Source organism: Taudactylus pleione, unplaced genomic scaffold (assembly GCF_031769625.1).
Source record: "Taudactylus pleione unplaced genomic scaffold, aTauple2 ptg000039l, whole genome shotgun sequence".
NCBI classification, from domain to species: Eukaryota; Metazoa; Chordata; class Amphibia; order Anura; family Myobatrachidae; genus Taudactylus; species Taudactylus pleione.
Genome location: NW_028284441.1, coordinates 12,440,067 through 12,454,982, shown reverse-complemented (window position 1 = coordinate 12,454,982; position 14,916 = coordinate 12,440,067). Strand labels below are relative to the sequence as shown.

Below are 14,916 nucleotides of genomic sequence, written 5' to 3'. Positions count from 1 at the left end.
TTGACTAGCACACTGACAGCAGACCAATAGGAGTGGCCGGTCCTGTATACTGAGCGATGATTGGCTGAACATCAGCGGCCTGTTCTGGTTATTGGAGCAGTTGGTTGGGCTGTGTATAGGTGTGTGTGGTATATACCCGGCTCGGCGGTCCTGCTGCTGCCAACTGCCCAGTATGGTGAGTGAGGGGTGGAGGCGTGCTGTTACTGCCAGCCTGGAGCAGAAAATAGTCACTGCAGGGCTAAGCCCAAGAGCTGACAGCTTAGAGAGCATGTGGTGAAAGGCTGGCAGAGTATGCTGGGGCTTATGGTTTCTAAGTCATTCCTTAACCACCTAATTTTAAGTCATTCATTATCCTCCTCCTTTTTGGGGATCGCTGACTCACAGATATTATATTATATAGTATATATTACACACCATCGAGGTAGACGGTCTCTGTTCCAGGACTTGCTCTATTTATGTTTGATTATAAAAAGGTGTCCTCAATGGATTCCAGTTATGTCCTGATACTGGCTGCATTTGTTTTCAACGTGTTAGGCCTGGATATAACATGCTGGGCACTGAGTATAATGTATCAGGCCTGGATATAACATGCTGAGCACTGAGTAATAACATGCTGGGCACAGTATAATGTATACCATGCTGGGTACTGAGTATAATGTATCAGGCCTGGGAATAACATGCTGGGTACTGAGTATAATGTATCAGGCATGGGTATACCATGCTGGGCACTGAGTATAACATGCTGGGCCCTGAGTAATAACATGCTGGGCACAGTATAATATATCACAGTATAATGTATACCATGCTGGGTACTGAGTATAATGTATCAGGCCTGGGTATAACATGCTGGGCACAGTATAATGTATAACATCCTGGGCACAGAGTATAATGTATCAAGCCTGGGTATACCATGCTGGGCACTGAGTATAATGTAACAAGCCTGGGTATACCATGCTGGGCACTGAGTATAATGTAACAGGCCTGGGTATAACATGCTGGGCATTGAGTATAATGTAACAGGCCTGGGTATAACATGCTGGGCACCGTATAATGTATCACAGTATAATGTATAACATGCTGGGCACTGAGTATAATGGATCAGGCCTGGGTATACTGCTGGGCACTGAGTATAATGGATCAGGTCTGGGTATACCATGCTGGGCACTGAGTATAATGGATCACAGTATAATGTATAACATGCTGGGCACTGATTATACTGTATCAGGCCTGGGTATAACATGCTGGGCACTGATTATACTGTATCAGGCCTGGGTATAACATGCTGGGCACTGAGTATAATGTATCAGGCCTGGGTATAACATGCTGGGCACTGAGTATAATGGATCAGGCCTGGGTATAACATGCTGGGGGCTGAGTATAATGGATCAGGCCTGGGTATAACATGCTGGGGGCTGAGTATAATGGATCAGGCCTGGGTATACAATGCTGGGCACTGAGTATAATGGAGTAGGCCTGGGTATACAATACTGGGCACTGAGTATAATGGATCAGGCCTGGATATACCATGCTGGGCACTGAGTATAATGTATCAGGCCTGGGAATAACATGCTGGGCACTGAGTATAATGTATCACAGTATAATGTATAACATGCTGGGCTCTGATTATAATGTATCAGGCCTGGGTATACCATGCTGGGCACTGAGTATAATGTATCAAGCCTGGGAATAACATCCTGGGCACTGAGTATAATGTATCAGGCCTGGGTATAACATGCTGGGCACTGAGTATATACATTATACTCAATGCCCAGCATGGTATACCCAGGCTTGATCCATTATACTCAGTGCCCAGCATGTTATACCCAGGCCTGATACATTATACTCAGTGCCCAGCATGGTAATGTATCAGGCCTGGGTATACCATGCTGGGCATTGAGTATAATGTATACCATGCTGGGCACTGAGTATATACATTATACTCAATGCCCAGCATGGTATACCCAGGCTTGATCCATTATACTCAGTGCCCAGCATGTTATACCCAGGCCTGATACATTATACTCAGTGCCCAGCATGTTATACATTATACTGTGATACATTATACTCAGTGCCCAGGATGTTATTCCCAGGCTTGATACATTATACTCAGTGCCCAGCATGGTATACCCAGGCCTGATACATTATAATCAGAGCCCAGCATATTATACATTATACTGTGATACATTATACTCAGTGCCCAGCATGTTATTCCCAGGCCTGATACATTATACTCAGTGCCCAGCATGGTAATGTATCAGGCCTGGGTATACCATGCCGGGCATTGAGTATAATGTATCACAGTATAATGTATAACATGCTGGGCACTGAGTATAATGTATCACAGTATAATGTATAACATGCTGGGCACTGAGTATAATGTATCAGGCATGGGTATAACATACTGATAATGAATATAATATGTAAATTAGCTGTAGGTGTGGTCAGAAAGTACTGCGGTCCTCAGCTGATATACTGGAATCTGGCAACTATATGGGCACACAGGAAGTTTTGGCATTGTTCTGATTTGTAACCTACCTTACACAGGAGCACAGTGAGCATGCTCCTGCCAATACATGGGCTAGTCACACACTCAAGGCGGGTATCCACTACCTAATTAAAATGAGCAATTGAATGATAACGAAATCGTTCATTAATCGTTCACAAATCGGCCATGAAAATGTCGAAAACGACCAGCGATGCGCACTCCTGCTGGTCGTTTTTGACATTTATCATCGCCTGAACATGCTAGTCAATCTGCCGATAATGACAGATTGCCCATGATGAGGGAGGGTGAAACGACTGCACAATTACAATGTCACAATCGTGCAGTCTTTTCACAGTCTGCTAGTGGATGTGCCCCTTTACTCCTACTCATGAATATTCATAGCTGCCCACAAGATGGGCAAGAGGCTGACCTATAAAAAGCTTATTATAGAAGAAGTGATACAGCTTTAATAGTCAATGCAGCCTATGTCTAGTTTTATCTGTTCAAATATATATGTGGGTTTTGGTACTGTATGATTTGTACTCCATGTCGACAGTGTGTACATGCCAACACTTTTATAATGTCGACATGCACAATGTCAACTTGGAACATGCCAACACTGTCATAAGTCGACTTATTGAAATGTCTCACCCTAAGATTTGCATTGTTGACATTATGACTATACAGTAGGTGTGTCATATAACTACGTATTAACCATGTCAACATGCTAAAATTTGGCATTGTGGTGTAGATGTAATGACTGCCTAGACAGTCATTGACGACATACCTATATTTGTGTGTAAGCAGAATGGGAATTTTAGCAGTCATGAAGATAAGTGAGACTTTGTTTAAAAAAAATAATTTTTAAATCAACCTGTAGACACAGTATTTGTTTTCCGCCTATCTAGGCATCTAATTACAAGAAGCCGACATTAGGAGTGACAACACAGAGGAAAAAGACCAGTCTGAAGCCTGAACTCACAGAGGAGCAGAAGCAAGAGATCCGAGAAGCTTTTGATCTGTTTGATACTGATGGCACTGGGACCATTGATGTTAAGGAACTAAAGGTGGTTTCCTTGTTAGGGATTACTCTTACAGACAGAAGTACTAGGGGTAAATTTACTAAAGTGAGTTTTTAGAAGTGAGTTTTAGATGTTGCCCATAGCAACCAATCGGATTCTACTTAACATTTAACTAGCACCTTCTAGAAGATAATGGCTAGAATCTGACTGGTTGCTATGGCAACATCTCTTCTAAAACTCACTTCTAAAAACTCTCACTTTAGTAAATTTACCCCCTATTGTTTAAGGCACTTTGAGTCCTGTTGAAGAAAAGCGCTATATTATTTTATCGTGCACAAGATGCTTTATACCCAGAAGACTACATGCAGAAACTTTTTATTCTGAAATAAATTACCCAGATGTCTCAGGGAGTGCTGATCTGCTGCATATACTGAGAACCAAATAATCTTCCATGATTCTGGGCAGGTTTGGCTTGTTATTAAGTCTTTGTTGATGCAGGGAGTTATATACAGGGAGGGGATGATACAATGGTGTCGGTGCAATAAGTCGCTGGGGGGGCGAGTTGCTGTTACTACTGCGTAGAAAAAGCAGCTAAACACCCTTTCGCAGCCCGATCTCACCTCTGGATGCACTTTTCTTTTGTATTGGACTGCATACACAAATCTGCGAGTTCGGGGGCTACTGTAAGTTCTGCATATAGCCGTAATTACTCGTGGGGCAAGCTGCCTTGCGGCTATTTGAATCGACCCCAGTGCCTACTTTAGCATGCAATGTTAGAACTCTGGGCCTGATTCAGAGCCGGACGCTCTTTCAGAGTGCTCGCTCTGAATCGGGGCCCTCCTTCTCTTTTTTTAGAGCGGCCTCCTGGCCGCTCGCATAGCTGTGGGTGACCACTATAGCGAGCGGCCAAAAAGATGGTCGCGATGGTCAAGACCATCGCGACCATCGGGCTTGCGACGAGACCCTTGCGGTAGTGTCTCGTTGCCGCAAGCCCTGGAGTGATTTTTTTCTCTATCAGAGCCAAAGCACTCCCACTGACATCACTAATGATGTCAGTGGGGCCGGCCCCAGACGGTAGGCGTTCCCATGAGAACGCCTCTGCCTGGGCAGCCACGCCCACCAAAGGGGGCATGCTGTCACTCACCATCGACGGCACGCCCCCTTTGTAGCGAGACCCATAGCGACGGCTTGCCCGTCGCTATGCGGGTCTCGCGCATGCGCACGACGGAGCCGGCTCCCTTGTGCGCATGCGCACTGGCCCAACAGCGTCCCGCTTGCGAGCGGGTCTGAATCAGACCCCCAGTACATACATGGGGCTATATTTACAAAGTGGCGGCTTTTGTAAGCTCTCGCTTCCCGAAGGGTTGGAGCTGGATTTAAAGCAGCACTCACTGTAAAGCATGAATGAGAGTGCCGCTTTAAATTTTCATCTCCAAACCGCCAGGAAGCAGTGGCTTTCAAAAGTCATTGATTCGTAAGTAAAGGCCATGGTTTGAAGATGTTAGGGAGCGCATGTAAACCGGCTCTCCTTGGGATTTATTCTACAAATTCTCTTTAAGATATGTGCACTAATTCTTCTATTGCACCCGTCTTGTCCCACATGAGAAATAATATCTGCTGTATCTCTTCTAGTTATGGCGATAGTGGAATTGTTTATTCTAAGCTTCCTACTTGATGTTTGCAGGTTGCCATGCGAGCACTGGGGTTTGAACCCAAGAAAGAGGAAATTAAGAAGATGATCGCAGATATTGATAAAGAGGGGACTGGAAAAATCAGCTTCAGCGACTTTCTGTCTGCTATGACCCAGAAGATGGTAAAACAGCTACGTATTTTTTTTTGTTTTAGTTTCTGTGTATTTATAAAAATATAAAACCCAATATAAAAAAACAAAATAAAGAATAGCTACGTGTGAGGACATTCCTTAGAGAGACTGTGATACCGATGTGTCCTCATACATCTAGCCTCCTTGCGCGTTAAACAACCCTTCTAGTTGTGCCACTCCATGGTGTGACTTGGTAGCGCAGAGCATCTTTTCATGTTACTTTTCCCTGCAAATGCGTCATATTTGCACATCGATGCGAATAGAATGCTCAAACAGCTCCTCACAAAATGATTCATCTAATAGATAAATGAGGCTAAACCACCTAGTATTTTATGAAAAAAAACTGTGAAAAGTAATGAAGGCAGTGTTCCTAGTGGTAGAATGTATTGATTTTCCAAAGGCAGTTCCAAGTATTTCTATTATTTAATAAACTTTTATTAATATAGCGTCCGCATATTCCATTGCGTTTACAATTGGGAACACAGTAATAAAACAAGACTTCGGGGTAAATTTACTAAAGTGAGAATTTTTAGAAGTGACTTTTAAAAGTGATGTTGCCCATAGCAACCAATCAGATTCTACTTAACATTTAACTAGCACCTTCTAGAAGATAATAGCTAGAATCTGATTGGTTGTTATGGGCAACATCTCTTCTAAAACTCACTTCTAAAAACTCTCACTTTAGTAAATTTACCCCTTGGTGTTAACAGAGAGAAAGGTAAGAGAGTCCTGCCTGCAAGCTTACAATCTATAGGGAAATAGGAATTTGATACATGAGGTTAAGTGCTAGATATAGAAGAAAGTGCTTATTGAGCTGCATGAACCAGTCATACAACAATGTTTGCAGCAATTTTGGCCTGGAATCAAAGGGATGTTTTAGTACGGGAAGAACACATTTAAATTTTGTTTGAACTGTTTAGACGAGAGATAATTTGGTAACTTATTGAGGTTAGGTGGTAGTTCTGGAATTTGATGAACTTGCCGAAGGGAGTTTCAGAGAAAGCTTAAAGGTTTAAAGCAGGGATGGGGATCCTCAGGCCCTGGGGCCGTATAAGGCCCGGAATCATTTGGTCTGGCCCTTGGAGCATTTTTCTGCTAGCCTCCTTTGGCTATCAGGGAGCCTAGAATGGCACCCTGTAGCCAGAATCTATGCAGCAGTGCTGCCTGGAGCGTCCTTAGGATGCTTTAGACGGTCACACCACTGCCATTATAGCTCCCTGGAGCATCCTCAGGATGCTCCGGGCATTGCTGTAATCACCTAAGATTGTGACCTCGCCCCCGTGTGGCGTCACACGGAGGGGGCGTGGCGTGTACCAGGCCTGAAAATACTGTTTTATATATATATATAAATCAAAATGGCCCTCCGCAGAAAAAAAGGTTCCCCACCCCAGGTTTAAAGGAAAGTATTGTTATGTGAGTATTGGTATTCCACAGAGTAGGTGCAGCCCAGAAAAAGTCCTGTAACTGGGAATGGGAGTAGGTAATGAGTGTGGATGAGAGCCACAGATCTTGTACAGAGAGTAGGGGGGCAGTTGGGAGATATTTTGAGATGAGTGAAGAGATGTAGGTTGGCGTAGTGTTGTTTATGGACCTTTCTGTTGGTAGAATAATTGTATATAGGATTTGGTAGAATGCAGGCTGCCAATGTAAGGACTGATAGAGCAGATCAGCACTATAAAAATGTTTTGCAAGGAAAATCAGTCTAGCACCAATACATACATACACTACATAGCGCTACTACATAGATTGTAAAGGCTGTTTGAATTGCTATATATCAAGACCATCTACCTTTCTTCCAGGCCGAAAAAGATTCCAAGGAGGAGATAATGAAAGCATTCCGGTTATTTGATGATGATGAAACTGGAAAGATATCTTTTAAAAATTTGAAACGTGTAGCAAAGGAGCTTGGAGAGAACCTCACTGATGAAGAACTGCAGGTAATCGACAGGTGTCATATTCTTAATTTGAATACCTGCTGTGATCTAGATCTTCTATAAAGTCCTATACTTTACTTGCAGACTTTAATAGGTTGTCCTCAAATATTGATATCTTGCTCCATTCCATTTTGCACCCTATCTTGGAAAGTTTTCTGACGTGCTTACACTGTTATTGTCCCATGGATAGGTGTTTCAGTCTCCGCAATAGGACAAATGCCCTTATAATATGGATGCTCAGTTTTAGTGTACAGACTGTTGTATACAAATTCATAGCCAAACAACAACCTCCCCATTTACTTATGATGGATTTGACAGTGCTCCACGAGATATAAGAAGGCTGATGCAAAGTTGAATACATGTCCGTTTGCGGAGCGTATCTTACGCGCTCTTGCACTGGCATACTCCAGAATCATATGTACGTAACTATGGATGATGGAGAGACATATCCATGTGTCACATCTCCACTTTCAACTGAATGTGCGTAGCTGTGCTGCAACGTAAGAATGGAATTGCAGAGTTACGCAAGCGTAAATATGGCTCTATGGAATTTTTGCACCAAGAATAGGGTTGGCGCACGTGTTCACTTATGGAGATGACCAGTATCAAACCAAGCATACCATACAGATAGGAGCAGCCCGGGACTTGTCTTCAACCCTGCATTGGCCCATAAGTGTTTGAAATCTTCTTCCGCTGAGCTTCAATAAGCTTTTCTTGTATCTACCCTAAATGATGTGGATGGGAGCTCTTGCTTTAGAATGAACTTCCTGACTGTGTGACTGTTACAGACAGTTGTGTGTGTGTGTGTGTGTGTGTGTGTGTGTGTGTGTGTGTAAACAGTGAAATTGGGACAGAGCGCCTAACAGTGCCATGCAAAAAAATTCATATATGCATAAAGTGCAGGTGCTATCTGTGCAAATAAGATAACTTAGTGCAAAGAAGAATAGTTCACTGATGAAATAAAACAAAGTATTTAGAGTTATAACAATGCAATTTATTTATAATAAAAAAAAATGGGACACTAAAACATAGAGACAACAATATAAAAGGCAGTAGATATAAAACAATTGATAAATGAGGTAAATGCTAAAAACAAATAGATACCTAATCCTCTTCTACTAAAAACAAGATAAGATATGTCAATGAGGTAAGACTTCAAACGTGTTTCGTCCCTGGTGGACTTCTTCAAGGGGATGGTATGCCTATAAGCTATCATTCTAACTCCCTGCTATATGCTCCTTCCTCCCCATCTGTGTCAAACCAGTTTGTCTTCCCCCACCTTTTTAGAATGTAAGCTCTTACGCACAGGCCATCTACCCTCTTGTGCTTCTCCCTACTTTAGTGTCATTTATTTCTTACTCCCCACTAGGTCACCTAACACTTGGCTGCTTATGCTCTGTTGCTTATCTGGGTGATATGGTCGCTAATGTAGCAATATATATTATCCATGTCCTGTATTGTATTGTTCTGTCACTTGTCTACAATTTGTTTATATACTTTGTAAGGCGCTGCAGATAATGATAATAATAAGGTGGTCAGGTAGTAAAACAACCTAGTGCTTAACTGGAGTAACTATACATGAAAGGAATTAATATATATATTTATTTCAACGACCCCAAACACACCTCCAGGCTATGTAAGGGCTACTTGACCAAGAAGGACAGTGATGGAGTGCTGCAAAAGGGGGCTACTTTGAGGATTCTAAAATATAAAACATATTTTGATTTGTTTAACACTTTTTTGTTTACAACATAATTCCATGTGTGTTCTTTCATAGTTTTGATGTCTTCAGTATTAATCTACTATGCTGAAAATAATTAAAATAAACAAAAACTTGACTGGTACTGTGCGTGTGTGTGTGTGTATGTATTTGTATGTATGTATGTAATATATATATATATATTTATATTTATATATATATATTAATAGGAGCAGTGTATTCATAGTTCCGTTTGTGCTGCCCCCCTTCCGGTGTATTTGGGCCTTACTTCTTCACGTCACTTACGGTGAGGTCAGTTTGCTGTTAGCCATTCCTGTGAGGCCCAACGTCGTCACGTCTGCGGCCATGGTGTCCTACTTCCAGTCCGGCCTGCATGTCCTCCTCCGTCCTACTGGTCGCTTGCGGTCACGTGTTGGTCACGTGCTCCTCCAACTCCTGGCATGCCTGTCTATTTCAATTGCACATGCGCAGCCATTAGATGGAGATGAGGTCGTCATATCCCGTCTTTGGAATGCATGACTCGTTGCTGGGTGCTTCTTTGGAGCGCAAGCTTTCCGGTTGTCGATATTGGGTGTGCGTTTTTATCTCTTAAGGAACTATAGGAGAGATGTCATTAGAAGACGGTAAACCATATTTGGCATAGAGTTTGGAAAGGTCATAGTGCTCTGGCATTTATTTATGTGCAAGAATGATGACCATGGCAGTATATAGGGACATATGTTACAGTATGTTACAGTAATATGTATGGGACACATATATACTTAGTGGTGGATAAATACTTAATTAGAGATTGGTGGAAATGAGGGCCTGATTCAGAGTTTGGAATAGAGAGAGAGATAGCACTTAACTGTCTACCTGGACAAACCATATTGCAATGCAAGGGGTGTAAATACATAATTATTTTGTTTGCATTTAGGGTAAATACTGGCTGCTTTTGCATGTAGCCCACAAATACTGCACAGCTTTATTATTACTCTATAATTTATATGTCAGTTTGGACACCTCCCTCCCAAATCTAAATCTCTCTGCACATGTTAAATCTGCTGCACCTGTAGTGCAGCATGGTTTCACCAAGATGATCAGTTGAGAGAGATATCTCACTCTATTCCCAACTCTGAATCGGGCCCTGAGTGCGTATACATAAGCACAGGGAAGAATTATTGCATGACTATACCATCAATAAATTAATTAAATATACAAGTGAACATGAATCATAATTGGATGGAATGAAGGATTGCATGAATCATTAAAGGATGGAATGAAGGATTGCAATTTAACAATAATTTATATACATATGGGAAAATAAGAGTTATGGTAAGAACCGGAAATATGAAAATATATTTACGAGTATAAATAAAAATAGAGATACCAGTAATACAATAGAACATAATTAAGATGAGAAATATATAATAAGAAGGTAGTAATAAAGATAAAAATGCAAGTATATGAATATGAAAATCAATGTGCAAAGAATATTAATGAGGAACACAAATATATATCTACAGAAACACATATGTGTATGTATACATATGAAAGGTGCGTATGCTATATAGCCATGTATGGATGGAAGTAGGGAGAGGTAATTGATTTGGTTTTGATCATAAGTGAATTGCAAAAATGCAGTAAGAGCAACACAGTAGAAAAGCTGGGAGGGGGGAGGGGGGGGGGGGGGGGGAATGTCATCCCAGCAAGGGTAGTTCTGTGCTGTGTAGCAGAGTTCCTGTTAGCGGTAAAGTAGAAGTCCATTTTGTGCAGAAAATTCAGTATAGTTGAGGTAGATGATTTCTGTTCATAGCATGTTGATAGTCGTGTGTGTGTGTGTGTATGTGTGTGTGTGTATATATATATATATATATATATATTTGTGTAATCAATAGGGAAAAAAGTACATATATGGGGGCTATGTAAGCGGAGATGGTTGGTGTGCAGATGGTATAGCAAATATTAATAGCAATGCAGAGTAAAGCAGTTAGTACAGTACATATGATGCAGTGTGATTGTTTCCATTGAAGTGTAGCAGGATTAGTATACAATGCTCTATAGACAGTGTTCCTAGAGCATGGGTAGCCAAACCTGGTCCTCGAGAGTTTACCAGCAGTGCATGTTTTCCAGGTCTCATCACAAATTAAATAATTAGCTCCACTTGTGGATTTGTGTTAGTGAGTAATGACTACACTTGTGCACCTGCTAGGTGGTTTGAATAACGTGAACTGTTAGCTCTCCAGGACTGGGTTGGCTACCTCTGTCCTAGAGTATATAAACGTTCTTGAACTGCTAAATCTGCAATGGTAACAATAATGCTGCAAACATATATCACCTCTGTATTGAAATAGTTCACTTGTATCAGTCCGTTTTTCAGCTCATGAGCTGGACGGTTGAAAAAGTGGCAGCAATAGCTGGCTTACCCACTGGGGGTGATCTGGATGCCGCGACCCTGTAAGGAAAAGGGTCCTCTCCTCCTACCGGGGCGATCTTGCCAGCGCCAAACACCCGTGGTGGAATCCTGCTACAGGTGTAATCAATTTATTTTCTGTAAAGTTATCTATTTGACATTAGAATCTTTTTGTGTTGATCTGTGGTACAGAATATAAACCTCTTGATTTTGTGTTATAAGAAAATGCTGATGTGCAGGCAAATTACTGTAGACAATAATCCTTGTACCCGGCACATGCATCATATGACGTGTTATTTCATGTGCAGTCTGCTGTAGGGCTTAATGGTCCTATTTTACTCTTGTACTTTGTTTTCTACAGGAGATGATTGACGAAGCAGACAGGGACGGCGATGGGGAAGTGAATGAACAAGAGTTCCTTAGAATAATGAAGAAGACCAGTCTGTACTGAAGTGTTCTTACTTAAATCATCATGCCTCGGTGACTATCAGTTTTAGTTTTACTTTCAGGAAGCGGCTGTTCTAAACACAAGCACTGAGACGTGTATGAAGATACATGTGATAGCACAAATGTGTCATTTTACCAATTTTGATGACAAGCCACGCAATGTGCCAACCAGCATATATGAGACCATCTTTGTTTGTTTTTTTTCTTCCCGTTTCTCATTGACAAAAAGCAAAGTGCCTAAATTGGTGTATGCCGGCGCTTTGGTAAAGCTAGGGTTGCAAAAAAGTTCAATATATTTAAATGCATAATGGACATGGTCTAAATTTTACCTTTCTTTTAAACAAATGAACCACATAGCATATGTTTGGTAACATGACCAGTCCATGTTTTCCTGAAGCTCTGCTCAGATTCATTTATTTGAATAGCTTATTTTATCTTTGTCATATCTGCCATGTTTTAAAATATTCACCTTTCTGTATCCTGTAAATTATTTGTTTATGTAGTGATTATATTGTGACTCCTACTGTGTATTGAGTTATTGTGAAAAGTTCAACATTGCAGACAACCAAATACTATTGAATGTAAGTTGCCTTTTTAGCTATATTATTTTTGTACAAAAAAAACTCTGTTTGTGAACGTTTTGTTTGGATGTTGTGAAATGTTTTTATTTTGAAATATATTATACTGCCGGGGTGGGCGGGGGTCTATTAAGCACATTCAGAAAATTATTTATCTGTATTTCTATTTATGTAATTCTATAATACATGTACGATATCTTGTTTACATAAATATACTGTTATATCTGTCATTTTATTTATGTTTAGGCTGTAATCAGTTTTTTTTTTGTTACTTTTCATTGTGTGTGTGTGTGTGTGTGTGTGTGTGTGTGTGTGTGTGTGTGTGTGTGTGTGTGTGTGTGTGTGTGTGTGTGTGTAAAATGCCACAAATGTGGAATGCGTTATATTTGTATGATTGCAGTAGTTCAAAGTACTTTCCCATTAACAGTGGAAATAATGTCCAAAATGATATCTAAAGTAGGCCTTATATATGCTATAAAAATAAGAAAATGTCAATGTGACAAAAATAACTGTGTGCTATTCACTAAAAAATTAGGAATCAAGTTATATGGCACCAAGATGAATATATTCTTTGCAACTTCCAGTTCACCCGACCACCACGCAACAGAAAGATCTAATAATAAAACAAAGATGGGCTGCTTTGATAGTGCAGGACATCACTTTTTATAAAATTTATTGAAATATTTATGCCTATGTACCAGAATTTATTAAAAATTATGTTAATGACAGTAACACAGGCTGTACTATGTAGTTGCCTTTTTCACTATCGAATCGAGCAAGTCAGGAATTGCGCACTTCCAAACAGAGAGAATTTATTCCAAGCCATGCAAATAACGCGTTTCGTCAGATGACTGGATTTAATCATCAAAGGAATGGTGGTTGATAATGGTAACAAAAACACACACCTGCAATTAGGTGCTCTGTGTACATGTTCCCCCTCCTGCAACTTTTCTTTGAAGTATTTAACTTTTAGAAAAAGTGTCTTATCCATGCTATAATTTGCCCTGACCATTCTTCAGAAGTGCCAAAGTGAAAAAAAAAAAGTTCCATATCGGCTGCATTTAAAATGGCTGAGCATAGAATCGCTAGTTCTGCAATTAATATAATTCTGAGGCAAGATTATTGTCATTTATGTACAGATTTTATCTTGAAGAAATCCTACGAGGTAATTGAATACAGAATTGATGCCAATACTTTCAATTACACCCCCATCATGGACACAGTAGACAAAAGCATCTACTAGATCAGGCCTAGTTAGTGATGTATTTCCCTTAGACCCATGCCAAGGACACCTTTTATTGACAACTGAAACAGTCTGCAGCAGTGTAGCTTCTGTTTCAAGTTCACCTTTAACAATTTCACTAATCAGGGCCGAAAATACAGGAGACAATGAAAGTTTGCCTTTGGCACAAAAAATTAAAGGGGCACACTCATCTCCTCCATTCCGTTCCAGGTACTGATTTATGCGCCCCAGAGCAGGAATAAGCAGGTAGCATGTGCCACAGTCCTCAATCTCCAAGGGCCCCCCACCCTGGAGTCCGCTCTCTAGGGACAGATCTCCAGCAAAGGAAACTGCACCAATGTACATAAAAGGGACAGGTTGGAGTGCATGGCCCCTCCCTCCTTTGTTGGATCTTCCCCCTCACACACACATGGGACTTGCTAACTCTGCTGTTGCTGCTGGAGCAACACAATGCAAGAACGGAAGACCCTGATTTGCAACAGGTAGTGTTTGGATGCTGAGGTGTGGGTAGTTAATAGGAGAGAACTGTAAGTCTGAAGGCTGCTGCTGTGGTGTTTGCATGGCAGTGAATGCAGGGAGGGAGAGCATGTGTGTCTGGGTGCTGTTAAGGTGTTAGTAGTAAATGCATAGGGGGAGGGTGTGTGGGTGCTGCTGCGGTGTTGGCAATGAATGCAGAGGGAGGAGACTGAGTGCTGCTGGGTTGTTGGAAGTTACTGTGGAGGGGGGGAGAGTGAGTGCCTGGTTGCTGCTGGGGTGTTAGTGGGTGCAAGGGTGAGAGTGTATCGGTGCTGCTGGAGTGTTGGTAATGAAAGCAAGGTAGAGCGTGTGTCTGGGTGCTGCTGGAGTGTTAGTAGTGAATGCAGGAGTGAGAGTGTTTGGGTGCTGCTGGAGTGTTGGAAGTAAATGCTGGGGGCGGGGGGGCGTGTGTCTGGGTGCTTCTGGGGTGTTGGTGCCTGCTTCCAATGTCTGTTGTACTCCTCAGTAATTCAAGTGTCTTACATTTTTAGAGCTATGTGTAGACTGTCACAGTCACTGGTCAGGCCCTCCTGCAACCCCTCTATCTGAGGTGCCATATCACTGACACTTGGATGATGTTCCGCCTCTCTGAGCTCACACTTTCTAACACATTTAGGCTCCCTCGTTCCTGTATCGCTCTTGCTCTGGGTTCGGGTTGGTGCTCCCCTCTGCATTTAGGGGTAGTTACAGGGAGCTGTCAGCAGGGGGTGTGCAAGTGTAACTGCTCCATTGCGCATGATACCGACAGACACAATAG

General features: G+C 41.6%; 1 protein-coding gene across 1 annotated transcript; it reads left to right on the top strand.

Annotated features, from left to right (window-relative positions):
* Positions 1 to 18: 18 nt before the first annotated feature.
* LOC148538620 (centrin-2) lies at positions 19 to 12,635 on the top strand. The gene is made up of 5 exons (XM_088452730.1): positions 19 to 175; positions 3,394 to 3,552; positions 5,192 to 5,320; positions 7,129 to 7,266; positions 11,737 to 12,635. Exons 1-5 carry the CDS (start codon positions 173 to 175, stop codon positions 11,824 to 11,826), a joined length of 519 nt encoding a protein of 172 aa, XP_088308856.1. The 5' UTR covers positions 19 to 172; the 3' UTR covers positions 11,827 to 12,635.
* The last annotated feature ends 2,281 nt before the right edge of the window (positions 12,636 to 14,916 follow it).

Coding starts and splice junctions, on each gene's coding strand:
- LOC148538620 (XM_088452730.1), top strand. Junction 3,553..5,191: donor TTGATGTTAAGGAACTAAAG/GTGGTTTCCTTG, acceptor TGATGTTTGCAG/GTTGCCATGCGAGCACTGGG. Junction 7,267..11,736: donor TCACTGATGAAGAACTGCAG/GTAATCGACAGG, acceptor TGTTTTCTACAG/GAGATGATTGACGAAGCAGA.